The sequence below is a fragment of the Anarrhichthys ocellatus genome, unplaced genomic scaffold (genome assembly GCF_004355925.1).
Source record: "Anarrhichthys ocellatus isolate YVR2014 unplaced genomic scaffold, GSC_Weel_1.0 scaffold1, whole genome shotgun sequence".
Lineage (NCBI taxonomy): Eukaryota > Metazoa > Chordata > Actinopteri > Perciformes > Anarhichadidae > Anarrhichthys > Anarrhichthys ocellatus.
Genome location: NW_022280031.1, coordinates 3,283,138 through 3,308,843, shown reverse-complemented (window position 1 = coordinate 3,308,843; position 25,706 = coordinate 3,283,138). Strand labels below are relative to the sequence as shown.

The following is a 25,706-nucleotide window of genomic DNA, read 5'->3' as shown; positions in this document are numbered from 1 at the left end:
TTAAAAGAATTACACTATGCTGTATATTTGTTACATTTCTAATTTTAGATTTATGTTTTCTGTGGGAACAAATGGGCTGAGAGCTGAGAGCTACAGACAGGATAAGGTAGTGCCGAGAGAGAGCCTAAAACATTTGGATTTGGTTTGGATTTGATCATGGGATTTGAGGAAAAAATAGAATAACAACAGACTTCTTTTAAATTACCTTAAATTGTTTGTTTTTGTGATGATACACAACATCTCCTTTACAACACATCTGCTGACTGTTCAGGCTCCAACTGCAACTTTAACAATAACTTTTTATATTTTACACTGTTTACATTGTTTCAAATCGTTTTTAACTCAATATTTGATCTTCAATTGCACTCAGTTAAAAAAAAAGAGAGGAGTGAGGCTGAGGATCGTGTAGTGACATTTTCAAAATCTGGAAAACATTACATCTTCTTTGGTGTGAGGGTTACTGAGCAACACACACTGCTGACCTGCAATCAACTCAGGCAGGCAGACAACAAGACAGACAGACAATTATGTTGTAAACACATACATTTTCTCCACAGCCAGTCCACGTTTGGGCGAGACTGACGTCATGATACAACTCTGGAGGTCTACAAGGAGCTGAGATGTTGTAAAAGAATGATGCTTCTGCGGACATGACACTGTCAGGAAAGGTGAATGTGAATCAGTCTGTCTACATTCATTTGCCATGAATCAAGGTTCCCCTGAATCCACACTATCTCAGTCAATGGCCACTGTTTGTGTGTGAACTAATCCCTCGTAAAGCATAAACACAGGGCGGCGAGGCTGATAATCAGACTGCGGTCTTCACTTCCTGTTGGTTTTGTTGGTTGGTGAGCAGTGGGAGTTACAGTCTTGCATAATCACTGGCAGTCTTCTACAGGGACACTGGTATCTGTGTCAGTGTGGTTTGCGGTGTATGAGTGGGTCTGTGTGATTGTCTGGGTTACGGTACGTTCCCATGTTTGTACTGGGCCAGTCTGCGGGTAGAGACTAATCAGAGCTTCTTGTAAACAAGGATCTTCTGTCGGGTCTTGCAAAATAAAGTATTTGGATCATCTTTAAGTGTGCAAGATACCAGATTGTGAACATTTTGATTGCCTCCCAACATGGCGATGCCTGAGCTGGCGGCTTATAGCTAACAGTGCTAACAGCACTAACGATACAAATTATTTCAAATTATGCTGACAGAGCTAACGGTGTTTACCAGAGGAGGAACCCGGAAGGTGGGATCAGCATAACATATTTTAGCCACCTAAAACAAAAGACCGACCTCATGCTTATGCTCTAGCCAAAGCTGCCAGACTCCACACACAATAACACAAACAAAGTAACCGATCTAGGCAGCAGTAGGCCAGCAACCCCCATGTTCTGTGAGGTAAAATTACTGTTTTCTTCAATGGGAGTCTGCTGGCTTTGGCGAGAGCACAGATGGATACAACAGCTCCAGTTCCCCGTCGGAAATGGCTGTCTCATGGCAAATTAAACCTGCGGATATATTCTTAATATAGTTTTGCTGACGTCCCTGTCCACAGCAGTACATACAGTATAGCTTTGCTCCTGTGCGATCACTCTTGTCTGCTCCTCCAAGCCGGAGGCGTGCTCCCCGTAGGTATAAGTAATAATACACTGACTGTGAACAAGTACCTCATACAACCTCACCTCAAACGACCCGAACAAATGAATGTCATATATTGCTGCTTTAATTGATGCATAGATCAGGTTTTATTTCTTGGTCGTATTTGGGGATTGTAGGTCTTTTTTAATTAAGCTCTTAAGAGTAGAACAGTTTTAAGTTTTGTTTGTATTTATTGGTTATATTTTGGGATTAATCTTATTGTCGAAGTCAGGATAATCGTTAACAGTTAAATGCAGGTTTGGAATTAGGATTTGGGGTTTGGGAAGAAGGATTTGACTAAACTTGACAAAATGAACACAGCTTGTTCCTTTCAGAATCACAGAAGAAGTGATGAGTGAGGGTGTATCTGTATGTGGTGCTGACCTGCCCACTTTGGTCCCGCTCCTGATGACCTGCATGTCCACGTTACAGTTTCCATTTGAATGTGAGATGAGGTTCACCTCTGAGAACTCAGCCTACCAGGATGAAAAGAGGACACAAGTTTCATTAGCTGTACATATTAAGTCTTGATGTGGAAGTGATGAAATACACATGAATGGTAAATGTTGCATAATAATATGTGTCAATTCTGCAATGGTTCCCAGTGCCTTAAATAAATAGCTGTAGAATCTCATATTCAAGAAGAAGAATATCAGATGATTACATTCTCAATAGTTAAGGTCATTGTGCAAGAAAGAAAGTTGTGGTATTTTAACTGTAATCCATAAGTACAGTTATTTTCATACCTATTGGGATACAAACACATGTATATTATTGTATGCATCAGTTATTCTTGCAAAATAATGCGCGTGTGCTTGCTTTTTGGTGTGGTTGCACACATAGTGAGGAGTTCTCTGTGACTCATAGCTGTCGCCTCCTGTCTCCTCTTGTGTGTATTTTTGTTTCTGTGGTCAGGCTTGAGGTTCTAACTCCACTGTCAACATCTATTAGGAGTGAAACTGTATGGTGTGCAACCCCCGAGAGTATTCATCTCAGATGCAGTAACCAAGTATTGCAAAATCAAAATGGTTTGCTGTTAAGGGTGGTTTAACCAATATGAAACCAAAATGTCACTACTGTTAGTATACAATATGTATAATAACTTAAGTATGTTGCGTAACAACAGCAACTGGCGTAATTTCACATAAGTAGGCCTACTGGTGGTTTTAAAAGTGTGGTTATACTTTTTTAAACGCATAAACACACACGTCACAAAAGTATTTTGTGCTGTGGATGACAAGTGCAAAGTGTCGGCGCAGACTGGGTTGCAAACCACTGTAACACAGATTTCTGGACGATATTATATTTTTTTGCAAATATTTGTGTTGATTACAAGACTACAATAGAAGTCTACAGCTATGGTGGCGGCTCTCGTGTGCTTTGAGCTAAATGCTAGTATTAGCATGCTAATATGCTCACATCGACAATGCTAGCATGTTGATGCTCAGAAGGTAATATTACCAGGAGCTGTTAGCATGCTGACATTTGCTAATTAGTCTGAAACAAAGTACACCTGAGACTGATGGGAACATCATCAATTCAGATAAACAGATTGAAAGATTGACTTTATCGTCCACCGCAATACACATTTGTCTTTAGCTTCTCCGAGTACATACAATACACATAACACAACACATCAATAAAACATACAAATATACAGTACACAATGCTGGTATTTGTCCATAAACCAAAGTATTAAGCAAATGTTGACTTGATGATGACGCTAGAAAACAAACTTCAGGGAAAAGTTAAAGTTTTAACTCAACTTTAGCCTCTAGAGGCCAATAATATCTGTAGCACATTTTATGACAGTTCATCCAGAAGTCGAAAGATATTTCAATCAAAACGATGAATGTAAATCTAATGCTGGAGTTAGAAGAAACGTCAGGACTTCACTTGAGTCATCAGGATTCATCCTCTGGGGACCCTGAATGTCTGTAATAACTTTCTGCCATCCTATCTGGCAGATGTTGAGATATTTCACTAAATAACTTAAAGATACAAGTGAGGAGTTCATTGAAGTCCACAGGATTCATCCTCTGGAGACCATGAACATATGTTCCAAATTGAATAGGAATCCGTCTAATTATTAGTTGTTTGTTGCACTTATTGTATTCATTTGTTTCTGCACTGTACTTTTGCTCTGGTTTATGCTCTTAGATGCTTGTTTAAAAGAGGAGATGCACTTATGACTTGTGGTGACTAGTAGTTGGTGACGAGTATATTTCAGCTTGTCAGTTGAAATATATTTCCATATCAAACGTAAATATGGTGTCAGTTCACTTTCATCCCTGTTCAGCTCCCCCTCAACCTCAAATAAATTACAGCATCATAGGTCTATAAAATCAATACCATACCTGCTCAACTTTGATGTCATAGTCTCCAAGGACCTTCTTTCCCCGAAACACTTTGGCCCTGGAAGAGAAGAGGAGGCATTTAGTTTGCTATTGTACACTCTGTGCTGCCCTCTACTGGACACAACGCTCCCTGTGGAACAAATGAGAGGGAGAAAATGGACGCCTCCTTTTGCACATTTAATGGCCAAACTTTCTCAGCTATTGAAAAACGTTTATTCTAATGAGCTTTTTGAACTGCTGCTGATCAGTTTGGCCATACCAAAACTGCAGTTAATGTCATCTCAAAGGCTGGTAACATTAAATTCAGATTAGAATCCCGCTGCAATATTAAGTGTCATCTTGCCATTTGAATGATGAATGTATCCAATAACGGCGTTGTCTGATCTTGACTTATTAATATCTTGACTGCCACTTGCTCAAGAGTGATGTAGAAATGGATTACAAGCAAACACACACACACACACACACACACACACACACACACACACACACACACACACACACACACACACACACATGAGCAGGCAGATGGAGAGCAGAAAGACAAAGACAGACCGACAGAGAGGCACAGGCTGCCAGCCAACACACAAAACGCTCAGGATGCCTTATTTTACACAACACTGTAATGATCACAGATGGTTTGCAATGCGTCCATCACCATCCCATACACTGAAGCTTAGTAAAGCAATAACCAAGAGCATGGACAGGAAAGAGGTTATTTTGAAGTTCTGTATATGTTTGAAGTAGAAACAGTGATAACTTTACAGCGTCTAATCGTCAAGAATCTTTTTTCCCTTTACTTGTCTTTACGTTTTTTGTTCATGTACCAGCTACATTGTAGAATATTTGGTGAAATGTTCTTCAACAGGTCCCTGAACCCTCCTTGAATCCTCCATTAAAATCATGTATCCCCTCCAAACAGTATGACATTTTATACACCAGTTTATGTTCCATAAGACAACGTTAAATCAAATTCCATGTGGCCTCATGGTGCCTGTCTCTGTCATCAATTAAAAATGTATGCGAGATTCCTTCCATATCACCACACAGGACCTTGTGTAGTGCAGCACGGAGGCATCTGGCTCGTGTCTGGTTCATTAGGACCGGACCATCTGTGAGAGAAACACTCCGAGGGTATGATGCCCCAACTTCCACCATCAATAGCCACGCCAGCAAAATTGGTGACCATAAAATAACGGATATATTTCCTTCTTCTGTCCCGCTGGAAGGTGAAGTTCCGTCAATGTCTGTGTGTGTGTTTTTTCAAAACGGGCAGCTGCTGGAACACACTGCAATGTTGCTGCAATGATGAAGCCCAATCATTATGATTAAAAACAAACAGCACACACCAAAACACATCATCCCTCTGACTGAAAAATGCTATTATTCTCCGCAGCTTTAATTGAAAAGTTAGGTTGCGGTTTGTCATAGGGAATATATTTAAAAGTCTCTCGTTGCCACTGAACGGGTCAAAAGAGTCTTATCGTTCAGCATGTGTTCAGTATCTGCAGTGCACAATGCAAAACAGTACACAACAACATGGGATGTCAGACGAGCGCAGTAATGGACAATTATCGTGAGGCTGCTGATGTAGCCTGCCTTATTAAATTCCATTAAGCAGCATAATGCAGCTGCCGCATAGCAAAACACACCACGTGCAAATATGACTCTTTGCAACAGAGCAACAAGTGAATGCCTGGTAGACGTCTTTTATGGGACGCACATGCTTGTAAGTAACAAAGACAAAAAAAACAACCTTTATATTACATTTTGTGGGGTGACAAAAGTTTGATTTAGCAAACATCTGCAGAATGCATTCGTGCTTTGCGACTTCATTACTCATTTATTTGGCCACTTGGGGGGGGAGTATAACAAGCTGTAAACACAACCGACATGTTATCACCATATAAAGTTGTCAAAGTAAAAGTGAAAGGAATTATCTATTACACACCATTCTTAATATAAAAATACAGTTTATTACAGCTTTACCATAAATTTCAGGTACATTGCATTGACCTGCAAAGCACAGAGCTTCACATAACATTGAATTGAATTTACTGAATACAAAACACTGAATACAATTTACAACAGTCTGTTACCTATAATCTATTATTACCTATAAACTATTATCCTGTTTGATCAGTATATGATCTAGTCAGACTGTAGCAGAGAAATGTTCAAACCATATAGATCTTAGTTCAGCCTGTTAGGCCAAAGCATGCCTCACTTTATGATGTTATAAGCAATAAATCGTCTCTGACAGGTCACCCCTGGAGTTTCCTGTATTCAATTTCTAGCACCCACTAGCATCTTATAATAAGACTTGAGAACTTCAAGGACTGCAAGTCAGCAATGTTTCCTTCATTCAGGATGATCTGATAAGGAAGACACTCAATATTGTGAACACTTGACTATAATTAGATTTTTGAACTTTCATTATGGCAAAAAAAAGAAAAGAAAATCAAGCAAAAACATTAACTTAAACGAGGAGTTGATACATCCTCAGAGAAAGACACCCACATGTTTTGTCAGAGTAACTGTGTTACATGTGGTACAACACTTAAAGCATGTTATATAATGCACCAGAAACAAAAGACTACATCACATGTTTTATGTGCAATTCCCTCGAAAGAATAATGAAAATAATTACATATACTGTAGATTCAAATTTAAATCTCTTTAATTCATGAGACACATCCAAGGAATGGAGATGGTTGAAGTTTTGAGGATGAGAAATCCTAACGTGCATATAGTTATCTCGGGATAATGATTCCGTAAACCTCTATGTTTTGCCTGTAAAAGCTGCAGGTTTGAGGAGTTAATAACAAAGCTGCCACTGAAAACAACAGAACCAAAGGCTCTGTGCTGAGCTAAATCCATCAGCCGAGCTCTGTTGACTTTCTCCGGGTCATTTGATCACATTTTCATTATTGATCTGTGGAGTCCAAGAGTCTGAGAGACAGCCACATAGTCCAGTAAAATTAAGCCTTTCAAATCAATGCATGGTAAAGAAAGGAAAATGTCAAAGAGAGAGAGAGAGAGAGAGAGAGAGAGAGAGAAAAAACAAAAATAATTGCAAATTATGATATAATAAAATAAACTGAATACAAAACAGATAATGTACAATAACTGTAGTGTGGACGTATTGTGTGGTAACCATTTCTGCATAATTATGAAGATATTACATTCTTGATGAAGTTTTTGCAAATAAATTAACTCAGCACATCATCATGTTTGCTTATGCTCATTTGATTCCACTACTTCCTCTGTTCCCAAAGACACTACAAGAACATGAATCCTCTTAAATACACATGGATGCTTTTGTGCTAAAGTTGTCATCAAACGGTCAGGAAGTCCTCCTAAAGCTGTGTTCTACATGTACCTGTATCATATGGTGAGTGACAGCCGACAAGAACAGACACCATAATCAGGGCCTGACTGAGTCTGCCGCACATTAAAGCATGATACATATCACATTATGACCGTTGACGTTACCGGTCTCTCTCTCTCTCGCACTTCTTTGCTATTGTTCTCCTTTTTCTCTCTCCTATCAAAGCTGGAGTCAATCTCCGCTTTCCCTCTCAGTGCATCATTTCTTCCGCCCATATGGTGATCATGATCAATTCAACGCAAAGACAAATTCACGGAATTTGTGCTAAACAACGAACCGTTACGCAACAAGCGGCTGTATTTTAATGTTTTTTTTTTTTACTAACACTTCTGTTGTTATAGCTTTTAATTCTGTTTTATTACATTTTATCATTTTATTGTCCCACATGCATTGGTCTCAAGTTGATAAATCAAATTTTTTTTAAACTATTTTCTCGGTCAACATTTGTACTGTCTTACTTTTGTCTGATCGTGTCGTCTGTGTTCCACGTTGAACTGCACTGACCTGTACGAAAGGTGCTATAAATGATTGATTGATCAGACTCTGGTAACAGCATGTTGACATAGTTGTCTATCAATATGAGACGAATCAAAAGGCAAGATTTAAGAAATGAAGGAATAAAGCACAGCAGCATTTGTAGACTATCTTTAACTGACTTGATAAAAACTGTCACTATAATTACCAAGAGCACATTTCAGCTCCAGTGTTAGAGTCTGATCGGTTTAAAACGCTCACGTAACCCAGAATGCTTTCTCAAAAAGCTATACAAACTACCACCTCTCGGTTATATGCCTCCGCCAACCTGTTATGTTGCAGTTTACATCCATATCTGTCCAAAATGTCACCATTTCACAATCTCATCCTGTTGGATATTTGTGTGATATTGATAACTAGCTTATGAATTCTTGAGTTATGGCCAAACATGTGTTTTGTGAGGTCGCAGTGACACTTCATCCTTGAGTCCAGGGAGGCGTTTGAGCCAAATTTGAAGGAAATTCCTGAGATATCGCGATCGTGAGAATAGACTGTAGGTACTGACGGATGGACGGACAGTTGGAAGGAAGGACGGACAGTCGGACGACCCGCGCAGAGGCATACAATGGACCCTCCTCCTGTTCTGGCACACGGCCCTGGAAAGGCAAGGCTGTACACGTCCAGGCCTTCTCACCACTTGATCCACAAGTGGAGTGCAAATTGTGTGAAACAATACTCTGACTATTGGGGTGAAATAGCAAAAAGAAAAGAGTGAGCGAAGTCTTCTCAGCTCTAGTGTGGTGGGAGACAGCAGGAGTGTAATTATTTGGCTAGCCGGCAATGTAGGGGCATGAAAATAGGAATACAGTGGGAGGAATAACACAGGGGCAGAGGACAGGGCTGGCTGTGGACCAACAACTCAGTCTCTGTGGACACTTTCTGACAGCATGCTACTTCTTACTGTGCGTTCTTCAAGGCATCCCTGTTGTTGAATGCCATAGGCAGTGGTGGCAGAAGTAAGTATGGCAATACTGCAGTTCAGAAATACCTTTAACATTTGCTTCAGTAAAAGTACAAAAGTATATTCAACAACGAAAACTTACAGCACCAAAAGTAAAAGTACTCAATATGCAGAGTGTCCCATTTCATAATACTGTGTATTATATTATTAGATTATAATAACTGATTGATTAATGTATCATTAAGTATCACCAATGTGCAGCTGGTAACGGTTTGGGGCCATTTTATTAAATACTGTATATATACTGCTGTGTAGCATAATCTATAATAATATCTCATATTATATTTGTTGATAATATTTTGCATTAGGATGCATAATTTGTGGAGTAACTAGAAAAGAAATGTTCCAAATAAATGTAGTAATATTTCTCTCTGAAATGTAATGGAGTAAAAGTATCAAAATAAACATAAAATGGCAACACTTTCATAAGTACAAATTTACCTCAAAATTGTACTGATGACGGGGAGGGAGGAAAGCTTTGAGTAAGAAAACAGCGCGCTGCATACTCAAGAGGGCTGGCTGGATTTTAGTAAACTAATATTGTACATGTTATTGACCAACTGATTCATCAGCACGAAAAGACGAAAAGGCTCAGAAAACACAAGATACTGTTAAGATACTGATGACACAGTAGTAGTTAAGAGAACCGCAGTAAATCGCTCAGACACAAACATGCTCAAACGAAACGAAAGTAGAGAATTGGTGTCTGACATTTGTCCTTCAGTGTCTGCGAGTTATTGAGTGTTCCTCGGTGCACATTACGTGTGAAGGAAAAAAAATCAGCAAGAAGACCCGGGGCTCTGATTGGTTGCGCTGTCTGAACATGAGCAGCATACAAAGCTTCAATTCAGTGTTTGTTCACGTATTCTGCACTGAGGTGAATAGCTTGAATTATTCAGCTGCAGCACAGGAGGCTGTAACACCTCCTGCCATGATCCTCCCTTCTCCTCCGTAGACTGCATCTGTGTGTGTGGTGTGTGTGTGTGTGTGTGTGTGTGTGTGTGTGTGTGTGAATGTCACTTCAATGTAAATTGTGGCGAAAAGGGGTCACAAGTTGGTCATCTTCTACACAATCAGAAAGCTAACTGAGCACATTTGATTTTTTTACATTTATTTACATTTTAGCTTAAAGAAATTTCTTGCTTTTACACTTGAACATTACTAAACAAAAATACACTTTCATAACATAAAGTTTCCAGTTGTACAATTCTCCCCAGTTTTCCTGCATCATTGAACAAATGAGTCTTAGAGATGCAAGTGTGTGTGTGTGTGTGTCTGGGGTTTGTTTGTGTGAGGTTATTACATTACTGTGATAAAGGATGACCTACAGGGCAGGCTGTGCTCTGATGTAGACACACATGCATGCTTAGAAGTTTGTGTGTGCGTAGGTCGGTGTGGGCGTTGGAGCCTCCACAGCACATCAGCATCACTGAAAAAGGCTCGTCTATAAAACATCTTGAAACCAACAGCAGGGCCGTTTGTTTCTACTGAATCTGGCCTGCAGATACACAGAAACGTGTTACTGAACTGTGAGAGTCTGTGTGAGTGATTATACCAGCGTTGGTATTGTGCTTCTTGTCCTTGGAAAGCAGGCAGGAGTCTATTTTATCTTGTCCGTGTAATCCGAGACCTTTGTTTTTACTTCATGCTGCAGCTTTCTTCGCCTCTCTCTTGTACCTTCTCTTGTTTCTTGCCCACCCTCACAACCAATCAGCGTCTCCTGTAGTTTCTTCGACAATCACCTCCTGCATTCTTCCACACATCCATTTACAGGACATTTTTGGCTGAGAAAGAAATTGCCAGTAGTTTAATCAATCTGCAGGTAAAATGTTGTTTTTATCTTTTTTTTTAATTATTACTATCTAAAACTGCATTTACAATAATGAGCAAAATCTTTGCCTTTTCAGTGTTGGGAAGTAATTAAGTACCTTTCCATTAGCATTTCCATCTTATGCTACTTTATAATAAAATACAGTACTTTTTACCTCATTAAATATATTTTATAGTTTTCTAACTTCTTTTCAGATTAAGGCTGCACATATTGAATATATCCGTTTATTAACTACGATGCATTGTTACAGGTTGTACTTCCTACTAGTATATGAAGTGTGAAATGCTGCTCACACAGATTGAGCTAACTGATTATTTTACTTTTGATACATTAACTACATTTCACTTTAAATGCTTGATTTACTTTTACAGGTACTTAAGTACAATTTGGGTTTTGCAACACTTTTACTTAAAAAAAAACAAGGCACATTTCCCAACAAGAGTTTTGCATTTACCAGTTCCACGGTCATCTTCTGAATGGCAGCTGAAAGCAGCAGCATGTTACGGCAAATTAATGTCATTGAATTTCAAACTGGCAAAACTAGTCAGCTGGCACAGAAACAATCTTTAATTTAAATTCCAGTAAAGACATTTCAGCCGTAACAAAAACGTCAATGCATGTGCTGAATTTGAGATCAGTTTGTATTTTGTTCACAACATTTGGGAGGCTATAGCTGAGGACGGATTCCGTAATTGATCAGCAGTGTCAGTCCATTGTGGCTTTCAGTCATTAATATTAATATGCAAGTGAACATGAGAGCACAGAAATCGACAAACTGAGCACTCCAATGAGAGTAGGGATGGTAATTCGGAATTATTAATTGATGCGTTTATAAAAAGCCAAAATGTACACACAAGACAGCAAAGATTCTTTAGGAATGGATTTAAGATGACTATTATCGATGCACTGCTTTGGTGCCCCAATGTCAATATTCTGTCATCCTCACTCCCAACAGTGCGAGCACGGCCAATTAGCCAGTCTTGTTTTCATTCAGACTGAATGCAATGGTATTTGGTTTTCCATTCACTAATTAGCGAGAGTGACAAAGCCAAACAATTACAGGCAAATAGTGGGCATGATTGATTCATAATAAGGTTCTCCAGGCAGAAGAAAACCAACATCCTCATTACTGCAAATTGTTGGCTGTGTCAGAAACGCCTCTGTGACTGTGGTCTGATTATGTCAGTTGTATTTCTGAGTCGGCCAGCATCTCTCCTCATCTCTAATTAAGTCAGAAATACTGGACACCGAATTTCTGCTGGATATGTAAGCTCCATAAAAGTCTAAAATGTCAGCAAAAATGTTCATTATAATTTCTAAGAGACCAAGGTGGGCTTTTTATTTCAAAGTCTTTATTTTATCTATCCAACAGTCAGTTGAGCTAAATGCTAACATTGGTATGCTAACATGCTAATGTTATGCAGATATAATATCTACCATGTTCACCATCTTAGTTGTGTTAGCATGCTAGCATTTGATAATTAGCAGTAAACTGAGGCGGATGGGAATGTAATTGGTATTTGGTCAGAAACCAAAGTGTTGGACGGATCAAAATGTCCTGATGACAGCTGATGAAAAAAGTTATTACAATTCATCCTGAGGGGAGCATGAATGTGTGTGTGGCAATCCATCCAATAGTTGGAGGTGAGATATTTCACTCAAAACAATAACCTCATGGAGACGCTAGAGGAAAAATCAAGGGATCATCAAAGTCATCAGGATTCATCATCTGGAAACCATGAATGTGAGAGTTGTCGAATTTATACCAGTGTGACTCAAAAATAACTTGTGTGAAAGGTGTCGACACCTCTGCCTTTCAAAGCTCATTTCCTTTATCTGCCAGTAGTTTACAATGGGTTTGGCTTCTTTGTTTGACATTTCTGTTTAATTTCTGCTGTAAGTACTACATGTCTCTATTGTAAGAAAACATGATTATTATTTGTGTCATTTCCAAAGTTACTATGAGTTACGCCAGAGGCTCTGGTGATGTCTGCCTGATGTTTGTTTTTAACATCAGAGAAACAATAACACAAAGGATTTGACAGAAATGTTCATGCACAGCAGGATATGCTCAACTTCAGAAAGCTTGACTTCAACAGGTGAAACATTTCACCGGCTGAACCCAAATCCAAGTCTGTCTTTTATCTGTTTCTTTACAAAAGTAAGATATATGCACTGCCAGGAGACACGCCCTGCAGTCACTGTGGGTTTTAAGATTAAGAGTGTTCTCAGCATGAGAGATTTCCACTCCTCTCAATGTTTTATTCATTGACTGAAAGGCTAAGATGGATACAGAGCTGAGGAGACGAGGGCGGTTTTGTATTTATCTCGAACTGAACGAGGGTCAGGGTCCAGTGTGTACCGCTACTCCCCTACAGGGGACAGGAGTTTCAATCTAAGGATTCTCCACAAAAACGGGGCTTCTAAAAAGTAAAATAATGATGTCTCTTGCACAGGCACCATTATACTCCTCAACAACTGTGCGAGGTGGACAATTTGATCCCACTGTAGCCGGGAGATGTTTAAGTTATAAGAGTTTTATACATCCAAGCATACAATCGTTGACTGCCTGGTCTTATTTGCGATAAGATGACCAGTCTTGAAAGTCTGATTTATCTCTCAGTGAAGTAAGACTGAGGCGAGAGCTCTTCCTGGTTTGATGGTGGGTAAAGACGGATTGTCTGTCTGCAGCAAGATGGAGAGAAGATTAATTATTACAACCCTGTACAGGCTTGGCACAAATGAGACTTCATGTGCACTTTATCCAGATGTCCATCTAGGTATTGCTTCTTTTTTTTTTTTTTTTACCTCTGTCCGTCTGGACAGCGATCACAAACTATTTTAAATCTGCACAGAAATACAGCTAAAAGGACTAGTTCAAGGTTGAGTGAGGCTTAAAGGAAATCAGCCACAAAATGGTGTCAGTGAAGCAGCACTTGAGTCCGTCTCTTGGCAACAAGTTCAAGTTCAATGTCTCTGTTCAGGTCTCATTCTCAGTTTAATGATAATATTAAACAGGCCCTCTCAGGGGGAGCTGAGGCGGTGTAGCGGGAGCACTGAGGCATCTCGCTCTGCACAGAAAGATGAAAATAATTCTCAAAGAAAAGGGTTCTTGATTCCACATTCATCAGGACATTCTTTCAGGCCAGAAATGTTGCTGGTGAGTTCTTCACATTTTTGTACGCTTTGAGCACCACAAACTAGATACCATTCTGTTTCATTTGTGGGACGGGGACGGGGACGGGGGGCTTCAGTTTTAATGGCAAAAATCAAAGTGAAATTATCTGCAGAGCAGGATAACATTAGGCGTAAATTAGAAATACCCAAATTTTGTTAAATTTATGATCCACATTTAGCCGTTCAATGTAGTTTTCATGAATGGCGGCGGAGGTTAAAACAGCCTCCTATGCACGGGGAACCTTTAGGGGAAACTGCACACATGTAGTCCATAGTACTGTTTGTAATTTCATCTCATTGATGTCATCCTCAGTGTTTTCTGCTCACTCTTCCACGGCTGTATCACAACTGTATTACTAACACAAACCCTGAGGCAGTCACAGCAAATCAAAGCCGTGGGCGACCTGAAACCAGACTGTGGTTGCTCACGGCATGACAGAAATGGGAGACTTCTTTATTATTACAACATGAGTTTGATTGGCTGCACTGTAAAAAGTTGCACCTGTTGCTCCTCTGTTGTATTTCTGACAGAAGTATCTGCTGAATGAATCTACCCAGTAGAACTTCTCCACGTTCTGAGCTGCATCTAATTTCAGCCTCATGAAAAGCTGTCATGACAGATTTACACAACTACTGCCCTGTGAGGTGAAGCTTCCTCCCCTTCTTCACGTCACGTCCATATTAACACACACAAATGACGACATTATACACCCACAAACAACTTGGCACACACTCATCACTATCTAATTGACACAATCTAGCTGCTTGAAAAGTCATCATCACCTAACTTATTGTTCTGCTTTTGTTTAGAACGTGCGCAATGTGTGGTTAATGTGTGCGTGCGCCCACACACACACACCGTCCACCATTTGTCGTGACAACGCTGGGAGCATTGTGTTTAATTTTAGAGGGAGATAGAGACAGAGAGAGGAAACGGGAACTGCTAATCCACCTATTGGCACTTTGCCTAAGAGGAAGATTCACCAACACAAAGTTTCAGGTGACAACGTCCAGCTGGATGAAAAGGCAAACACAGAATAGACAAAGAGTAAATGATGCATTTACAGAGGTAGCCATTACTCCATTCGAAGCAGTACAGAAAGTGCTTTTTGCAATGATCTGACAAGTACACATGCACTCAGACACTAAAAGGCACACGAAATAGCAGCAATGTGGGTCAGAGATGATTTTGCTGTGTGACTTTAATGTTTTACTATAATTTGTAGTCAAGTGTCAGAGGTGTCTTTAAAGTTAAAGAGACACAAATTTCTATCAGGAACTGGTGGTCACCAAATGAGAGTGACCAGTGGCTCAGTAGAATAAGGAACATATCGGGCATGCATTATATTTGTTTTCATTTTGCTGATGGCGGTGGCACAGTATGGTGCAATCTGAAGAAGTGGCTGGAGCAAGATGAATACTTCACATTGTGGAGGAATACATCATCAGCAAGTGGAACTGAGACAGGCACCAACAATGCCGGATGATTAGAAGCAGCAGACATTTTCCTAATGGGCCGTGTGGGGAGTCCAGTTGGCTTTGCCTCAAAGAAAACTGTTTGTGTCAAGAAAGAGGAAAGTCCCAAAGCACAAATGCACAGCGCTCTAAATATGCCTCCCATAACGGACGATGTCGCTTTTATAAATTAGATGTGTGTACACTGAATCAGTCCACTCCTCAATCACAGATTCACATGCATTTAAACATATAGATGAAACAGAGTTATCTGATTTTCGAGTGACCAGTGTGTGTATTTACGTAAATGTGCCATGTCAATGGCTTAATGTGCTTTCAGACAGGTGGATTTGATGCAGTGGAAAGCACAATTTCACATTAAAATGGGCACCAAAACCGCACCGCATCAGGGGATCTACGTAAACACATGTCCAGCTGAATCACTACACCTAACCTGGCACAAGTGAGTTTGTTTGCAGCTACAGAGCAGAATCACCAAACCAGACAGAACTGCCAAAATGAGAAGTTATTGTTCATTCATTTGAATCGCCGGCTTTTAACCTGCACAAAAATGGTGTTGCAACTTGAAGTTATTACCTGTGTTATCTCCCTGTTCTCTGACACAGACAGAACCACAACTACAAAAAGAAACAAAACTCTCAAACATCCTTTGCTGCCGAGAAATTATGCTGCAAAGTCAAATATATTGATATACTGGTAAAATATAGTGATGGAAGCGTTTGGCAATTTACTTCTCCGTTGCACAGAACACCATCAATCCTTTGTCGTTCCTGGATATTGGCAGTAAGCCAGGCCTTAAGCTAACCTGCTAATTGTTAACTGTTTATTCAGACACCGAAGAGGGATGGGCTTTTAATATGGATGTCGTGTAGGAAACAAGCGTTTAAAGTAGGCATACATTAGCATGACAATGTATGCACCAATGAATTCTGAAGTTTAATTAAAAGAGTTAGGGTTTAATTAAAAAGTGTCTATGTAGTATAAGTGAGTATTGGCAAAGCAGGAAGGCCTTTGACATGAATCAGCTGGAGGCTAAATAACCAGAATAACTTTTTCTCAAACGTTTTTCAATGTTTACCTGAGGGGAAACCGGAGGGTGGGTCTTATGCTTACGCGAAGACGCCGTCTGTCAGGATGGCGTTATCAGCTGTAACCGCTGAATGAGAGCAGTGCTGACCAGTGGCTGTGAGCTAACCAGTGGGGCACGCTCACATGCACTAACATGCACTAAAAGTGCACCGGCAGGCCAGCCAGCTATGTAATCAAAGCAAGGAGAAGCTCGGAGAAAAACACAGACAAAGGGAGAGCGACTTCATTCTCTGCTCAGGGAGACATCACTCTACTATATCTTCACATAGCAAATTGTTCTTTACTGCTATATTACTGCTATTAAATGTTAAAAAAAGCTCCTTTATACCAATGAACCCCTTAAAATGATTATGTTATATACTCTAGGTCACTATATCCATATTCCAATCAAACACTGACACATTGGTATGTATGATAATAGTGGATGTGGCTGCAGTGCTGTTGGGACTGGGATTAATAAGTGCTGGTACCACTTGGCTCCATAGAGGTTTACATTAGCAATGTGTAGCTCATATGAAAGTGATGTAAGATCCCTGATATTTAAAAGAACCATATTATCATCAGAGCAGTCCCTAAAAAAGAAGCTGCTACTTTGGTACCTTGAGAATACGACCTAAAACCAAATACACCCTTGGCTACTGTTAGCGCTGTGTTGCACTGTAATCATTGTGCACAGTTTTGTCCGCAGTATAAATCTGCTGGATGGAGCTCAGGTACTGTCTGTTCTTACTTAATGTGGCAACTGTCTCCCTATAGCAATTTGCATGGCTAAGCAGTAGGTCCTGTGTGCGCCAGGATAAAATGTACTGAGGGGATTATTCCTTGAGGCTACAGATACCTCATCCAACTCATGATGGCACGATAATCCTGTCTAAAATGATAGGAAAAAATATAAAAAAAGAATCTGTAATCCATGTGTTAATGCGTCTCCCTTCTGCAGAGAACACCTCCTGATCCAGTTCAGACATGTAATGCATTTTTTAATGCACATGAATGGAAGTGGAGCAGCGCTCTTTCATCTAAATCAGTTGTTATTACTGAATGTCGCTAATCTATTCCTAAATCCCACCCAAAAAATACAGATCTCTGGGATATTAATTTAGTTCAGATCTTATATGACTGCAAATGTCTGAAGCAGCAAACTGATTTCAAACAGTTCCCAGTGAGATCTCGAATAAATCTAAAAATAATAGCATATACACGCAGTTTATTTCGTACACCTAGCTACAACTATTGCAGTCTAATATGAGTCCTGCAGTACATCCTACCGTCATGGAGGTTCAGATATAATGTTGGATCCATATCTAACCAAGCTTTATTGCTGCCTCCAAGTTCTTGATTAAGTAACCGAAAAGACTATTCTGTTTCCCTTCACTGGTTATTTGAGTTTCAAACTCTCTTTATGAGAACAGAGGATGGAGGACAAAGATGACACGAGAAGGTGTAAACAGTGAGAGGAAGGGATGAAAAGAACGCTTGGAAGAGCTCTCTTACACATACTAATGGATTTATCAGTTTAGTCTGTTAAACCGGTGAGAGGTGGAAGTGGCTTGTGTTGGGGTTAATAGAGATTAAACCTGAGCTGCAAGTTACCATTAATCACTGCAAGATAATTAAAAATATTGTGCTCACACACACACACGTGAGCACACACATACAAACAGTGGAGGCACGTACATTGGACATTATAAGGAGGCGTATGTTCATATTCAACAAGCTAACCTGCAGCAGCAGAGCTCAGAGAACACTTTCAGTCATGATAAATGTGCTGGTTTGTGTGTGTGTGTGTGTGTGTGTGTGTACAATAGTCTGCACCATTAATCTGGGTCTATTGAATGCAACTGGCAGTGTTTGTGGGTGTGACCTGTCGCTGAAGGAGTAACTGTGTGCAGAGTGGTCTGAGGGCGTAAACCTCCATTCATGATATAACTACAGGTGAAAAGAAGTATATCAGAGAAGAAAGTGGCAGTTTGTACCCTCTCCGTGGAAAGAGACAGTCCTAACCACGAAAACACCTGACAGCTGACTTCTTGTGGTCATGCAAATATGAAATCTGACTTTGACGCCAGAGGCTGCGGTTTGCATCACATCTACTAACAGCAGTTAAAGTTGGTTTGTTTCAACCATGACTACAATCCTTCACTAGCCTTAAGCAAGTAACTTCAGTTGTTTAAACTTAACCAATGAGGTGGCAGATCGGAGAAGCCATCTTGTCACTGTGTTTACCAGGTTACCAACAAGCGCAGACTTTTAAATCTTACACATCGTTTTTTGTGCGAATTAAACAAATAAGATATAACGTACTAGTTAGTTAGTTTAGAGGTGGATTGTGTTGCCTTTAGACGGCCAGGCTAGCTGTTTCCCCCTGTTTCTAGTCTTTATGCTAAGCTAGGCTAACCAGCTGCTGACTCCAGCACATGAGAGACATGAGAGTGTTTTTGATCCGCTCATCAATCTCTATGCAGGAAAGCGAATGAGGGTATTTCCCAAAATGTCAAATTATTGCTTTAAGGCATGCTTAAGGCTTGTTAGTTCACACTAATAACAGAGACTATCTAAGGAAATGAGGAAAAGCCTACGAACTACAAAATGTGTCAATTTCACTTAAAAAAAGAAAGATTGTTTTTTATGCTGACACAAACCTAAATAGTTTCAGTCTTGATGCGTCTTGGAGTCACATCCTGCAGGAACTCTTGTCATATGGAAAACAACCCACGGTCCTAATGATCCTTTGTGCAAGGACACTGCGGGATCACTCCGCTAAATAAAATAGACAGTAAGTGAGAACACACAGTCTGTTGTTTATCAGAATTTGAGACAGAGATCCAGAGCAAAAGACTCACTGGGGTTGTTCAGCTCTGCACGAACGCACACACAGTGCCTGCCCGAACACACAAAGTCCCTTAATGTGGTTTCCTTCTTTCATTGTTCTGCATAATGGCTTGTCACATCATGGCTATAGCAAGACCTCTGCTTCCTTATGGTTCACTGCAACGTATTAATTGCATCTTGTGTATCACCCGGCAATTGCTGTTGTGTGGGTGTGAATGTGTGTGTGTGTGTGTGTGTGTGTGTGTGTGTGTGTGTGTGTGTGTGTGGAGAGAAAGAGTTCAAAAGAAGTATCACACTGACTGAACAGAATGTCAATGAGATGTTGTTTGTGTTCCTTTCCTCTAAAAAATGTGTTTATGTCGAATTATTGCAAAGAGAGCTCCAAAATCTTCAGTTCAGGGTTTATAGTGTACGATTTAAGAGATTTTGGGGGGCTTTAGGATCGGCACATGGGATCACAGAGTGCACATACATCATACTTAACATTAAGTTACATGGCAGCGTGTGCGGCCATAGAAGAGGTTAGAAACCACGATGTATAGAGAGGCGATGACAGCAGAGGTCCTCAAACTTTACCAAAACGTTATCTAAGGATTAGAGTAGCATTGGCACCAGATTGCATTTCAGTAGGTAGGTCTCATTCATTGATTTATTGATTATCTTCCTAAATTAACCATTTATGTACATTTTTATGAAAAAAACCAACACATTTTTAACACAACCATTAGGTCAGACTATGAGGCTGCAGGCTGGTAGACATGGATGTAAACATTGATGGATTTAAACTACTTTAAAAACTGTCTCTTTTTGTGAGGCTTTTACGAGGAAGGAAATGCATTCAACACATTTGCTCGAGCTCCAGGAGACATGGGTGCATTTTGGCGAGTAGCACTGAATGTGATCATAACTTTTGTTACAAGAAAACTCCACAGGGCACCTTGATGAAACATAACAGTGTCAGCTGATCTGCTGCTTTGGGGAAATGTCTTTCAGAGCAGGAACTGCTAAAGCTAAAGCTTGATTATCCACAGCTTTTTTTTAACCTGGACTTGGGAACAGTTCAAATATAATTTGGCTGACCTGATGGATCTGTGGGGTTTCGTAAGACAATAAGGAGTCAGAGGATCAGTTATATACTCCGGCACCAGACCATCCAAGGGCTTGATTGAATGTGATTAACAGAACGTTAAAATTCATTCTAAAAAGATTGTCTAAAAAAAATGACTCATCACGACTCAAATCGAGTCCAGCTGTCACAGTGTTGGCTCTCTGAAGGGTGGCCTCGTCCCGAAGACTCAAAAGAGACACCAAGTTTACATATTTTACCATTTTAATGACTTCTGATCTAATACACTAATAACACAGAATTAAATGAAACCGTGTCCTTTTCTAAATCTCCGGGGAAACTTTAGCCCCTAAAGGAAATAAAATACACAACGTTATCAACTTTTCTTTATATCTTCTTGTATGTTTTATCTTCTTCTTGTATGAGAACAAACAAAAATGTCCAATCTTTTTACATAATACAAATACAAATACAAGAACCTCGGTGTATCAAACGCATATAGGATGATGCATGTTGAGTCTTTTGTAGCAGGCCACAGGCAGTGAGTAGCAGACTAAGTGACCACACTGTAGCTTCACATTAGAGATCTGCTGTACACTCATTACTGAACCAACAGGCCGTCTCTCCAGTCACACTCTATTAAATGTATTTGAGCTTTGAGCAATCAGGATATTAGAGGCGCTATTGATGTCATTCAACGACTAAATGTTGCATTCCTTCTTTCCTCTTCCATTGCAACCAAGTGGTTGCCACTTTGTTGCGCACCGGGATATTTCATGGTCTCGTAGAGTCTCAGACAGACACGTCAAGTGATGAACCTTTTGTTTGTAGAGTAATGAAGTCATTTTGAAGCTACATAATTTGTGCATACATTTTGTAGCTTTACATTAGTGGGAGATCTAGGTTACTTTGCGCTGTGGTGTTTTAAGATTAATGCTCAGAATCTATGCTAATTTCAGGATATGGCTAGCTAGTTTAAGCTAATGCTAACTATAACATTAGGTAACTGGACCCAACAGTCTCCTATACTAGCATAGCTCCTCAGTGATTGAAGCTTTCTTATTCTGACATCTGACCCGCATAAGCGCCTTAGTTAAGGTTACAAGGCCTATGGCTGTTGGTAGTTGTTGGCTTTGTTTAAATAGTTGTAAGTTGTAGGTTTATGGGTTATTGTTGACGATTAAACTAAGCTAGCTGATGTGCTAACATCAGTTGTCACTTGTTGCCACAGTAAATATTCATGTATTCTGCAGCCTGATGGATACAGCAGAGTCAGTGAGGCCTGGCACGGCGGAGGCAACCTCCTTTTGACGCTGAGCACTTGGGATTGCTACTGGAGTGAAGCCGGGCATTTACCGTCCATCTCACCCATTCATCTGTTTTCTTCCACACTATCTGGCAACTACTAAGACTTTTGATCGCTGACGACACAGAGGTACCATGTGATACAAACGTCGTTACGCTATTGGCTCACTAGCCTTGTTGGAAGCAGCAACCAAACGTCAGATATATTCCACAGAGATAAACAAAACATTCATTTTGGACCCCATTTTAAAAAATTTTAAATGATTAATTCACACCATAATATTTGTAAATGCAATACTTTTATTCTGCACCTTTATAAAAGCTAAACACTACAATCATTCGTCAGACCTTAAAGGCTCAACTGTGCACAAATAAAACACGAGTCAAGGGAATAGCTTAACACAGCGGCAGCATATACAGTGGAAGTATTTTCTTCTCTGATTTTCTTGCTCCTCCATTTGAGCGTCTGTATCTGTGTCGTACTTTCACTCGCTGCCCCCCCCCCTCCCCCACCATATCTTACTCCCTCACTTGACATTTCTCCACACCTCAATGTCCATTTCCTCTGTCCGCTCTCTCCCTCTCTTTCATCCTCTCATCCTCCTGTCACTCTCTCATAGCTTACTGTGTTAACGTGTGTGTGTGTGTGTGTTTGTGTGAGATCGTTGAGCCATTGCATGGCTGAGTGCAGCGGCCCTGGGGCAGTCATGTGCCATGGTGCACAGTCAGAGGATGGAGACACGTGTCGCACATCTTTCCGGTTCCCATTCTGCCCTAACCTGTCTCTCTCTCTCTGTCTCGTACGCACGTATTTACACAAACACACACACACACACACACACACACACACACACACACACACACACACACACACACAGGCGCACACAATTCCTCTCCATTTGTTCGTCCTTTATGTCCTTCTGAGCCTTTTTTATGGTCGTTGTTGCTTTCTCAGCATCTTTTTCTCCCCCGTCACCCTTCATTTATTTCAATCTTTCAGTCTCAGTCCACTGTTTCTAACCTCAAACTTTTTTTTTTCCAAACACCTCAATTCACTTTTGATCATCCTCTACTCCCATTTTGCTAACGCCTTGTGACATCCAGACAGGAAGTGAAGCCTCATCCCACCCTCCTTTCTTCACCTGTTTTTTTATCTTTGTCTCTCACATCCTGTCCTCTGCACAGATATTATCATCCCCTCTGCCTGTCCTCTCCTCAGTCTCCTCTGCTCTCCCCACTAAAGGCAGAAATGTAATTATTATTCTGGCATACTTATTGGCCCCAAGACATTGACGCTAAACATTCTGTGTTCACTTCTGTTTAGAAGCCATGGGCTTCAACAAATATATTGCCTTTTCCCGTTCCAGCATCTGCTTCTTCTGGGTTGTTTTTCACTTATGTGGAATAATCTCACAATAACAAAGCAGGGAATTACATATATCTCATGCCAAAGAAAAATAGCTTTAGTTTAATTTCAAGAGTGCAAATAAAAGACTTAAAATACACTTTTGACAAAAACCATGCCTTTGTGTGTCCGTATTTGAATTACACTAATATAGGAGAGAAATGACTCCAGACACATCTGACCATCATTTTTTACCCATTTTTTTTCAAAGTGAAAAAGGTACTTTTGAAAAATTGGCTTTTAAATGTAGATTTTATTTGTAGGGTGAGACATTATTTGGTTAACTTTATCAATGTGCATTTATAAAAATCAATAGAAGATAAATAAAGATGTTGAGCATGATGGATAGCTGAAATAAATGACTATTCAGTCAATCAGTCAGTGGGAACATTTTGGCCTCTTGAGAGGGAATACCTAATTCCACTAGCCTCTGCTAAATGAACACTAATAAAACTAAATCATGTAAATGTCCCAGGGGATGAATCAAGATTAATTTTCCCTAGACTCTGCAATCTGTGGGACTTTGGCTCATTTAATTGCCTTGTTAATCACCAAATATTAAAAAGGGGCAAGATCCGAGATTGGGAGCATTTCGATTGCCTTAAACCAGGGGTCTCAAACTCATTTTCACTCTGGGCCACATCAGCATTACGGTTTCCCTTGAGTTTGAGACCCAAACTCTCAACATGTTGATACATGTTGATACATGTTGAACAGCGCTAACAGTGCTAACAGTGCTAACAGTGCAATTATAGCATTTAGTCACAGAGAGATGCACGGCGTAACAATGGGTGACACTAAAGACAATCTGGGCCGAGGAGGACAAAGATGAGTATGATGATGAGAAAAGGACAAAAATAGCAGGTTGAGTTGGGAAGCCGATGAGAGCGACATTCTATAAAAGCGACAGTATTTAGATCTTGTATTGTGGCCAAAAGTCAATGAAGTGAAATGTGGATCTTTGATCGGGCAGAAGGTTTGTTAAAGACAGCAGCGCCACTCCACAAAACCCAACCCCACAGCAGGAAGTAGATGACGGCCCAATCAAGCCTCTTCACCACTGCTTTAAGTTCAGCCGGTTTGAAGTTCGATGATTTGAGGATTCCTGCGGTGATGGAGAGAGTCAGCTTCTATTTCCGTACAGCTTCGTCTCTGCAATTTACTCTTGCTAAGGCAAGCAACAATGCTGTACCAACTGCAGATCCCTGTTGGCAGCAAAAACCCTCCATGTGGGTGTTTGAGACGAGCTCAGGAAGGAGGATATTCTATCTGGTCACGACTCAGGCAGCGCACTCTGCACATGCACACGTACACACAAACACAGACACACGTGTTCAGCCAAATGTTGACGTGTTGCTGCCATAATTCTCTAAGCCATTCTAGAGAAGTGCTTGCTGTGGCATGTCATGTGACTGCCCCTGAGGTTGTGTGAAATGCAAGCCAGTGAATGGTTGACATACAGGACACAGTATACGCAGAAGGCAGCCTTTAGCACACACAGTCAGCTGCTGCACACCCACCCGCACAATCCAACACCTACAGCGCAAGCACATATGGAAACACACACACACAGACGTACACATTCGTATCGAATGAAACCAACCCTCACAATTAGTTTTCAGGAAAAGAATCTTTGACGCTTCACTTCTTTTCTCCTAATCTCTTCAGCCAAGCTGTAGTTATTTCTTTAGAGTATTTTAGGTGTAGTGACATCCACTCCCAGCTATCACATACAGCTCAATTACTTCACCATTGATTTATAAGGCCACTGTTTGCAGACAGGATGAATAACTGAAGCAATAACAAAATGAGTTGTGAAATAATAAAAAATACCAAAGGGACTTTATATAATATTAAATGTGTGTCACGTGTGTGTGAGTACTGTTTGTTTGTACGGCGAGTCGAGAGGAAGCGATCTCCCGCTTGGCCTTTGCAGTTTGTTGTGTCTCCATATTGACAGTGTGACACTTACACCTACTACAGCGCTGCATGTCGCGAGCAAGCTATGCACCATGTGTGGTGTGTGTGTATGTATGTGAGGCAGAGAGAAACAAACAGGGAATAAAAGACGGTTATTACATAGTATGTGTTCGTGTGCTGCTGAGGACCAATTTGCAGAGTCAGGACAATTTGGGAAAGCGAGGGCATTGCAGTCAGTTCGCTTCTCTAAAGGGTCATTTGGGATTTAATCAATTGATTTGAATGGAATTGCAGCAATCAGTGGATTTGCTTTGTAGAGATTAGTAGATTAGTAGATTAGTTGGTGCTTTGGTGCTATAGGGGCATGTAGTCGCAGTGGTTAAGATTGGAATTTTATGCTATTTTTTGCGTTATGTCAAAGGACCTTGCAACTGTAGTAGTGCAAATATGTGTGTGAGTTTTGTGTTAACTGTGCTGTATTTCCTGCCAAAATGCACCACTGCACCTTACACCATATGGGCAAGTGAGCCATTTAAGACCTCAGAGAATTACTAATTGAAGCTGTGCTGCAGCTGGCTAAAAAAACCCCAAAAGCCTGGCTAGTGAATCAGGCCTCGCTGAATTTAATGTCACAGCTGGATTCAGCTAGTTCCACTTCCAATCATATTTTTTCTTCATATTAACAAACGGCTTCTTTACAATGTGGCCTTTCATTTTTGAGAGAGTTTC

At 40.3% G+C, this 25,706-nt stretch overlaps 1 protein-coding gene across 1 annotated transcript in view; it reads right to left on the bottom strand.

Annotated features, from left to right (window-relative positions):
• Window positions 1–25,706, bottom strand: part of syn2b (synapsin IIb) — a 67,149-nt gene that overhangs the window by 29,534 nt on the left and 11,909 nt on the right. Inside the window, 2 exon segments of the mRNA XM_031854610.1 lie at window positions 2,018–2,109; window positions 3,991–4,048. Of these exon segments, the coding sequence (XP_031710470.1) occupies window positions 2,018–2,109; window positions 3,991–4,048 (150 nt within the window).